Consider the following 10,162-nt stretch of genomic DNA (forward strand, 5'->3'; position numbering starts at 1 on the left):
AGCAGGGGCCCAAGGACTGAACCTTGTGGGACTCCGACAGATAGGGGGCGAGGTGAGGAGGTGGTGTGTGAGTGGGAGACGCTGAATGTACGGTCAGTTAGGTATGATGAGATCCACGATAGGGCCAATTCTATGATTCCAAGGGATGAGAGGGTCTGCAGCAGCAGGGAATGGTCCACTGTGTCAAAGGCAGAGGACAGGTCCAGGAGGAGGAGGATAGAGTAGTGTCGCTTGCTCTTGGCAGTTAATAGGTCATTGGTGACCTTAGTTAGGACAGTTTCAGTGGAGTGGTGTGACCAGAAGCCTGATTGAAAGCGGTCGAAGAAGGAGCAGGAAGAGAGATGGGAGGACAGTTCAAGATGGACATGTTGTTCCAGTAGTTTTGAGGCAAAGGGGAGAAGTGATATAGGGCGATAGCTAGATACAGAGGATGGGTCAAGAGAGGGCTTTTTGAGGATAGGTGTGATTGAGGCATGTTTAAAGCTTGAGGGGAAAATGCCAGTTGTTAGTGATAGGTTGAAGAGATGGGTTAGGGTTGGGATGAAGACTGTGGTGAGGTTTGGGATGAAGTGGGATGGGAGTGGGTCAAGTGCACAGGTGGTGAGATGCGATCTTGAGAGTGGAGTGGAGAGTCCGTCTTCTGTAATGGTGGAGAAGTTGGTTTTGGAGGTGGAGGGCTGGGTAGTTGGGAGGAAGGGTTCTGGGGGTTGTTTACTAAAACTGTCTCTGATGTTCTCAATTTTCTGCTTGAAAAATGAGGCAAAGTCTTCAGCTGAGAGGAGTGGGGAGGGAGGAGGTGCTGGGGGACGGAGGAGAGAGTTGAAGGTGTTGAATAACTGTTTGGGGTTGTGAGACAGGGAGGATATGAGAGATGAGAAGTAGGTTTATTTTGCTGTGGCGAGCGTGGTTTTGAAAGTAGTGAGGGACTGTTTGAATGCGATGAAGTGCTCAATGGAGTGGGATCTTTTCCATCTGCGCTCAGCAGCTCTGGAAGCTCGCCTCAGTTCTTTGGTCATGCTGGTGTGCCAGGGTTGTCTGTTGATTTTTGCGAGCTTTGGTATGTGTGAGAGGGGCAAGAGATTCCAAAGCTGCAGCTATTGTGGTGTTATATAGAGCGGCAGCATCATCCGCATTGTGTAGGGAGCTTATGTCTGTGAGAGGGAGGAGGGATTCAGAGAGTGAGTGAAGATCAAGGTGTTTAAGATTTCTGCGAGGATGTGAGAGTTTGTGGGTGGGGGTTGTAGACAAGGAGTGGAAAGGGAAGAGAATGTAAGTAGGTTGTGGTCAGAAAGAGGAAGAGGTGAGTTTGAGAGGTTAGATAGGGAGCAGAGGCGGGTGAAAATGAGTCCAGTGTGTGACCATCTTTGTGGGTGGCTGTAGAAGACCATTGAGTGAGGCCAAAGGAGGAAATGAGGGATAGAAGTTTAGTGGCAGCTGAGAGGGAAGTGTCAATGGGGATGTTGAAGTCGCCCATGATGAAAGTGGGGATGTCAGCGGCGAGGAAATGGAGTAGCCAGGTCGTGAAGTGGTCAAAGAAGGTGGTGGCTGGCCCTGGGGGACGGTAGATGACAGCCAGTTGGAGGTTGGAGGGGGAGTAGATGCGCACAGAGTGCACCTCAAAGGAAGGGAGGGTAACAGAGGGTGGCAGTGGGATTGGGGTGAAGGAGCAGTTATCTGACAGGAGAAAACCAACTCCTCCGCCATGCTTGCTGCTGGGGCGGGTTGTGTGAGAAAGGTGGAAGCCACCGTAAGAGAGTGCAGCAGGGGAGGCGGTGTCAGAAGGGGTGAGCCAGGTTTCAGTGATGCCGAGGAAGGAGAGTTTGTTATTGATAAAGAGGTCATGGATAAATGACAGTTTATTGCAGACAGAGTGTGCGTTCCATAGTGCTCCAGATAGGGAAATTGGGGGAGTGGGGGCTGGATGAATGGGTATGAGGTTACTGTGGTTGCGAGGACGTGTAGAAGATCGTGGCAGGGGATTAGAAATGAGTGTGGGGATGTGATGAGGAGGGCCAGGATTAGGGGATATGTCACCAGAGATGAGGAGTATCAGACAGAGCGTTAGAAGGTGTGAGCAGGATAGGTCATGATGTGGCCGTGTGTGCCTGGCGAGAAAGGATTGTATGTGGAGGATTAGTTCTGTGGAGGAGGTGAGGTGGCTGGGGAGGATGGAGGGAGAAATGACTAGTTCCTTACTGGGTGGAGTGATTACAGGAGATAGGAAGAAATAAAGTAGTATGGGGGTGAATGTGAAAAGAAACCGAAACATTATAGTGGTTTTCTATTCCTTTACCTTCCAGTCTATTATCTATTGTCTATCTCTCTATCGTCCATTATCTTTCATTTATCATCTATCTATAATAGTCTTCTTGATAATAGATATCGTCCATTTTTATGTGCACTATATCATGAGTTTATCAAGTGTTTTTTGTACGGCTTTCTGAATGTCTCTATTTCTTAGACTGTATATAATGGGGTTAACTAAAGGAGTAAACACAGTATATAGCAGAGACAGGATCTTGCTCATGGTCTGTGATCGGCCTTTTGTTGGGACTATATAAATAGTGAACATGGTCCAGTAGTATAAGGAGACCACAATGAGGTGGGAGCTACAGGTGGAGAAGGCTTTCTGTCTACCGGTGCTGGATGGGATCTTTAGCACTGCTAACACAATATACACATAGGATATTACAATGATTGTGGATGGGATAATTACATTTACAATGGACAAAAGACAAATTTCCAATTGAATAATGAAGATATCAGAGCAGGCAAGTCCTAGCAAGGGGATAATGTCACAATATAAGTGGTCAATGATATTTGAACCACAAAAATTGAGTGTTCCAGTTTTTATTAAATACATTAAAAGAAAAGGAAGTGGAAACAGCCAACAGGTAATAGATAATATCCTACAATGTCTATCTGTCATGATGTTGGAGTAACGCAGAGGATTACAGATGGCCACATATCTGTCGTAAGACATCAAACCGAGAAGAAAACATTCAGATGATTCAGAGGCGCCTATGAAATATAACTGAGTGATGCATTCAATAAGACTAATGCTCCCCCCATTATTCAGTAGGATGTGGAGCAAGTAGGGGACAATATCTGAGATCACCAAGATGTCACTGACGGACAGTTGTGAGATGAAGAAGTACATTGGAGTGTGGAGGTTCCTGCTGGTGGACACCAGGGTGATGATCAGGAGGTTCCCACATATCGTCCCACAGTAAATCACCAAGAAAAGAAAGAACAGTGAAATTCTGAAACCTTGGCTGCCTTGAAATCCTAAAATAAAAAACTCAGTGACCGCTGTCAAATTGCTTTCCTGCATTTCAGAATGAACAAGCTACGAAACGATGCAATTTTTAAGGTGAGAAATATGAAAGCAAAAACATTTATTATACAATGTTGTGTATATTGGTTAGAAAAATGCCAAAGTATCTGTAAAAGGTAAAGAATATGAACAATCAGAGCAGAATTATATGTCAAGTGTGAAGCTTCATACAATTTTTAATTAGAAAATGAAAAGACATTTTTTTTCAAATCACAGAAGTAAAAGAATCTTCCGCTGCCGTCAGTCTGGATGATATCTGGAGATTTCCTGCTAATACTTACAGCAGATATTTATCATTATTCATCAGGAAATCTAGTGCAGAATCTGTGAATATTAGTTCTCTTGTGTAGAAATGTCCCAGAGGAAAAAGTGATCATCACCGTCACGTTATGTGGTCGTCACACAAGATTAATATGAACCACAATGGCTTCATGGCCGGATATTTATATAGTAATAAACGGCAAGGTGCCAGGTGACGTGAGTCTTGGGAGATTTTTTTGCCTCTGTCTCATGAGTTCTCTTTATTTTATTATTTCCAAATACAAATAAAAAATTATAATTAACAGCTTGTTAGTAAGAAAATACAAATCAAATAAAGTTTGCTATAAATAACATTTATTTCAGCAACAATTTGGCGCAGGATTTGAACCACGCTACGCTGAATGGTCACGCCAACCGGCCGCGACCAATCAGCGATATTGGCGCGGGATTTAAACACCACTTTGGTGATTGGTCGCGTCCGGCTGGCGTCAACCAATCAGCGTCAGGCGCAGTCAGGCCACAAATTGGCCAGGGATTTGAACCACGCTTCTCTAACTGGTCGCGTCCATCCGGCCGCGAACAATCAGCGACAGGCGCAGTCCGGCTGCCAATTGGCCCAAGATTTGAACCACGCTTCGCTGATTTCATTGCATTATTCTTAAATCTTCATAAATAAACTACATATATATTCTACAATAACCGATGCGTTAGAATCGGGCCACCATCTAGTTACCATTAATCGCTCATTATAATTATGTGATACATTACAGACAATGCAATGTACTCTTATATCAAATTTTGTAAATCATATACAAAAATGGTGTAGAGAAACCATATCATCTTTGGAAAGTTAATAAAATAAACTTTATTGGGAACTTGGACAATGAGGTTTTGTACATATTCAGACTAACTTGATGCCTATTCAATTTTTCAATATACTGGTTCCATTTCTGATATGTCTCCCCTCTTGTCAGTGGTGGTATAACCTCCTCATGTCACGCCACTAACGGCAATAAAGGGGCAGGACAGCATACTGGGACCCGCACCTGTCCCTGCCACTATAATGGGGCCATGGCTTTTCCTTATCTCAGGGGTACCTATCATGGTTCGGAGGCCTGAGCCGCCAGCGTATCCCTGTCTCCTGTGCAGGCCCTATCAGTGGCCCCCTCTCCCCTCAAGGGAGGTGGACTGCACCAGTGTATAAATACAACAACTAACAGGGTATACAGACAAGGTAACTAAATGTCTCAAACTCACCAAATGCTCACACAACCACAGAGGAAACACAGAAAAGGGAAGAGAAGGAAAAAACTAGGAAGGAAAACAGGTTTAACATGCAACCAAAACAGCAGACACCAATCTCTGTAAATAAACCTCCAAACTCCAACTCTACGCTCTTTCACACTCTCCAAGCCAGCCAGCTGAACTGATCACTGACAATAGCTGTAGTCAGGGCTGAGTCTATATAGAGGATGAGATTACAAAATCCACTTCAGCTGAGAGACCCAGCTCTCAGCAACTCAGCAATAAGGTTAACTCCTGCACTGCTGGCACAAAGCAGCCAGGTCAGAACACAGGAGAAGAGCTTCTGTTCACTGTGTGTGAATGAAACCCAGAGCGCTACGGTTCTCCGGAACCTCTCGGTCGCGGTAGCCCCGTGACACCCCACTTGTATCCTTTCTTTTCTTTAATTTTTTTATATAGCGCTAACAAATTCTGCATCACTTTACATTTTTGCACACATTATCATCGCTGTCGCAATTATCACCGCTGTACCCGGAGGAAACCCATGCAAACACTGAGAGAACATACAGACTCTTTTGCAGATGTTGTCCTTGGTGGGGTTTGAACTCTGGACTCCAGTGCCGCAAGGCTGCGGTGCTAACCACTGCATCACAGTCCTGCCCATCCTTGGTCCCATCTGCTCGAATGGTGACACTGCACTCAATTGGCTGGGTGCCCGCTCACTTGACCATGTGGGTGTGGTTCCAGGTCACATGATTGCTGCTTCTCCATAATGCTTTTGATTAGGCAATTGATGAGCAGGTTCGGGTGGTCACATGTGTCAATCAGCACTGGCAATTTATCTTGATGCACGTTATGTTGATGATACACCAAACATCATTGGCTACTGGTTCATATACTGTATTTGGAAGCTATGTAAAATACTTGGCCACTTCCTCAGAAGAAGGTTATGGGACTGAAACACAAGTAGGGGTCCATGGTACCAAATTCCAGCTCTGGTAATATGTTTACTTATGCTATATACTAATCAATATTTTTCTTAGTTTTTTTTTTATACCATGCCTTAATTAGGAGTTCATTACTGCATCAATGTGGCATGGCATGGAGGCGATCAGCCTTTTGGACTGTTGAGGTGTTATGGTAGCCCAGTTTGCTTTGATAGCATCCTTCAGCTTGTCTGCATTGTTGGGTCTGGTGTCTCTCATCTTCCTCTTGACAATACTCCATATATTATCTATGGGGTTAAGGTCAGGCTTGTTTGCTGACCTATCAAGCACAGTGATACTTTTGTTTTTACACCAGGTATTGGTACTTTTGGCAGTATGGACAGGTGCCAAATCCTGCTGGAGAATCACATTTCCGTCTCCAAAATATTTGTCGGCAGAGGGAAACATGAAGCACTCTAAAATGTCCTGTGTCCTGGTAGACGGCTGTGCTGACTTTGGTCTTGATAAAACACAGTGAACCTGCACCAGCACATAGTAACATAGTAACATAGTTAGTAAGGCCGAAAAAAGACATTTGTCCATCCAGTTCAGCCTATATTCCATCATAATAAATACCCAGATCTACGTCCTTCTACAGAACCTAATAATTGTATGATACCATATTGTTCTGCTCCAGGAAGACATCCAGGCCTCTCTTGAACCCCTCGACTGAGTTCACCATCACCACCATCACTGATTGTACAATCTTCACACTAGACCTCAAGCTGCTTGGATTGTGGCCTCTCCTCTTCCTTCAGACTCTGGGACCTTCCAAAAGTAAATTTTGCATTTCATTTGGAAATCAACATTTTGGAACACTGACAACAGTCCAGTTCTTTTTCTCCTTGGTCCAGGTAAGAGTCTTCTGGCGTTGTCTATTGGTCATGAGTGGCTTGACACCATGAATTCGACACTTGTAGCCCATGTCCTGGATACATCTGTGTGTGAAGTAATGACTCCAGTATCGGTTCACTCCTTGTGAATCTCCTCCAAATTTTTGAATGGCCTTTTCTTTCAAGGTTGTGGTTATCCCGGTTGCTTGTGCATCTTTTTCTACCACACATTTTCCTTCCACTCAACTTTGCATAAATTTGCTTGGATACAGCACTCTGTGAGCAGCCATCTTCTTTAGCAATGAGCTTTTGCATCAATGACTGCTTTCTGGACATCTGCCAAGTCAGCAATCTTCAAAGTAAAAGGAACAGCATCCAGTCCAGGTGATAAAAGAATTAAATATCTTTATTCTGCCATAATGCGACGTTTCGACCTAAAAAGGTCTTTATCAAGAACGCACAAAACACATCATGGCTGCCTTATATAGTGTGGTGGCACAAGCTCACCAATCACTGACAAGGTGCCGCCCTTTACCCAATACATATAATATACATTACAAAATACACAATTAACCGCATCAATGTCTACATCTTAAATCTCCAACATAAAAAACAAAAAATAACAGAATAATACAATATAAACAAAAAGTAGTATGTGCATATTAACCCTTTATGTATAAACCTGGCCAGTCACAGCCAGGTTTTCCTGTTGTCACAGAAACCAAAGAGCCTATCAGGTTCAACTATCCTATATAAAAAAAGCCAGAACCTAACATTATGGAGATCAATCCTGGCGCTCAAAACTTTCAGCAATGGGCCAATTACGAGTACTCACTCTGAGCAGAATAAAGATATTGGATTCTTTTATCACCTGGACTGGATGCTGTTCCTTTTACTTTGAAGATTGTTTATTTTCAATTGGGTCGTTGGACTAGAGCGTGCATCCCACTATTGATGTGCTGTCAGCTGCCTTCCTTTTTTATCAAGTCAGTCAGCAGTCTTCCCCATGATTGTGGAGCCTACTGAAAAAGACTAAGGGACCTTTTAAAATGCTTAAGAAACCTTTGCAGGTTTTTTTGTCCATTATTCCAATTTATTGAGATAACTTTTGGGTTTTCATTGACTGTAAGCCATAATCATTAACATTTACAGAAATAAACATGTGAAATGCATCACTCTTAGTGTTGAGCATTCCGATACCGCAAGTATCGGGTATCGGCTGATATTTGCGGTATCGGAATTCCGATACCGAGTTCTGATATTTACCGCCTATCGGATACCGGAATCGGAAGGTCCCAGACTTCAAACTGCACAAATTCAGCCAATGAGGAATGATTGCAAGTGTGGGCACATCCTGTTCAGCATGGTGGGCATGTAACTACTGGCAAGGCTGTGATTGGCTGCTGAAATGATGTCATGATGCACTATAAAAAACGCTGCCGCCATTTTGGGCTCACTCTGCTGTGAATTCAGTTAGGGACAGAATGCTGTGTTCTGACTGAGGGCCAGTTGAGATAGCGATATGCTTCATTGTGCTTTTCCCAGGCTAATTTAGCAACTGCTGCGTGAGAACCTTGTTTTTGCCTTGCAGCGCTGTTTTCACAGCGGTCTGCAAGGTCTCTGTGTGTGTGTATGTGTGTGAGTGCAGCTCACTCTGTAGTCTGTGTGCAGCCATATACCCGGTTGTATTCAGCTCAGGGTGGTTCACACTGCCTCATACTGTTCTAATCATTGTCCTTTTTTGCTATTAGTGCAGCCTGCTGCACATTTTTTTCAAATATTTCCTATTAGTGGCTTTCCACCCGTATCCAGCTAAATTGTGGAAAAACACTACATAGGATAACCTAGAGGAGTGTTTTGGGGCCTTGCAACACCGTTTACGGCTGTCTGCACGGTCTCCATGTGAGTGCAGCTCGCCCTGTAGTCTGTGTGCAGCCACAGCCGGTTGTATTCAGGATGTCACTGCCTCATACCGTGAAATACATTTTCCTTTTTTGCTAATAGTGCAGCCTGGTGCACATTTTTTCAAAAATTTCCTATTAGAAAAACACTACATAGGATAACATAGAGGAGGTTTTTGGGGCCTTCAGCGCCGTTTACGGCTGTCTGCATGGTCTCCGTGTGGGTGCAACTCGCTCTGTAGTCAGATCTGCCCCCCCCAAAAAAAAATATAAAGTTCACCAAACACACCACTTTACAGTTGTGTAGGCCACATTTGCTCATATTAAAGTCTAGTCCACACTTTAGAAAATTAGTGTTTCTTATACCTGTTAGGGGCTGTCCAGGAATAAGCACACTAAGGCCTTAGTACTTTTCTGCTTATCTTTATCAGTCAACCAAGACGAAGAGGGTAGGGAGTAAGGCATGTGGGCGTGGGCGCGGAGCAGGGAGAGAATGTGGTGATTCTGTGCCTGCTGTGGGCACCAGTGACTCATCATCACCCAGTTTCAGCAGGGAACAGTCCTTCATGCGCAGCTTTGTAGGAGAGCGCCGTACACCGCTGCTGCGTGAAGATCAAATTGAAGCCGTTGTCGGATGGATGGCAGCTAACGCATCGACTTCAATTAGTGCCACATCCTCTCAGGCACAGAGCACTGGAGAGCAGCCATCTGTCTCTTCACCACCTGCCAAATTGCCCAGGTAGTCAGAGAGCCCAGGACAGGAGCCGTCTCTACTTCTGTTCTCTGAATCTCTTGGCTTGGAAACAGGGGGCCAGCCAAGCAGCATTGGAGAAATGGAAGAAGAGGCAGTGTGCAGTGATGCCCAACAGCTTTGTCTCTCTGACCCTGAAGAGGCGGGTGGGCCAGTGCCTCCGGTCACCACACCGCAGTACGCATCTGATGATGAGACTCAGGTGCCACTTTCTGGTGCGTACTGTGCTGCTGAGACTACCCAGGAGGAGCAGTTGGTGGCAGAGGGTATTGGAGATGATGAGGTCCTTGACCCATCGTGGCGTGAGGTACAGGAAGGTGGTGGGAGCAGCTCTGAGGAAGAGATTTCCCGAACGGGCCAAAGAGGGAGAGGGAGGGGGAAAACTGCGGAGCCTGTAGCCTCCACTTCGGCACCGATTAGGAGCATGTCTCTTCCAAAAGCCAAAAAGGGTGCTCCCAAGACTTGCAGTGTCTGGTCCTTTTTTGACACAGTTGCAGATGACATTTGCTTTGTCAAATGCAAGCTGTGTAATCAGAAAGTGAAAAGAGGGAAAAGTGTCAGCAACCTCAATACCACAAATATGTGGAAACATGTGCGGACCAGGCACGCGGTGGAGTTACAGAAACAGACTGAAGATGTAGGCCAACCAACAGCGGCAGCTACCACCTCTTCAGCTCATGTTGCCTCTTCCTCCAGCTCACACACAGCTGGTTCGGCTTCCTCCCACTTTCGCCATGGAAGAACCTCTGGCACTGTTGTCTAGAGACCCACTGTAATTCCACCCACAGCACCACGTTCCCAGTCATCCTTACAGTCCCAGACCAGTCTACAGCCATCGGTAGTACAGG

The 10,162-nt window shown here is 45.1% G+C and overlaps 1 protein-coding gene across 1 annotated transcript; it reads right to left on the bottom strand.

Annotated features, from left to right (window-relative positions):
* Positions 1 to 2,401: 2,401 nt before the first annotated feature.
* On the bottom strand, positions 2,402 to 3,334 carry LOC138674819 (olfactory receptor 11L1-like). The gene has a single exon (XM_069762635.1). The coding sequence runs from the start codon at positions 3,332 to 3,334 to the stop codon at positions 2,402 to 2,404; it is 933 nt and encodes a 310-aa protein (XP_069618736.1).
* Between the last annotated feature and the right edge of the window lie 6,828 nt (positions 3,335 to 10,162).

Source organism: Ranitomeya imitator, chromosome 4, assembly GCF_032444005.1.
Source record: "Ranitomeya imitator isolate aRanImi1 chromosome 4, aRanImi1.pri, whole genome shotgun sequence".
Lineage (NCBI taxonomy): Eukaryota > Metazoa > Chordata > Amphibia > Anura > Dendrobatidae > Ranitomeya > Ranitomeya imitator.

What these genes read in the sequence shown, in the direction of transcription:
- LOC138674819 (XM_069762635.1), bottom strand. Translation starts at nt 3,334, where the DNA reads ATGCAGGAAAGCAATTTGACAGCGGTCACTGAGTTTTTTATTTTAGGA.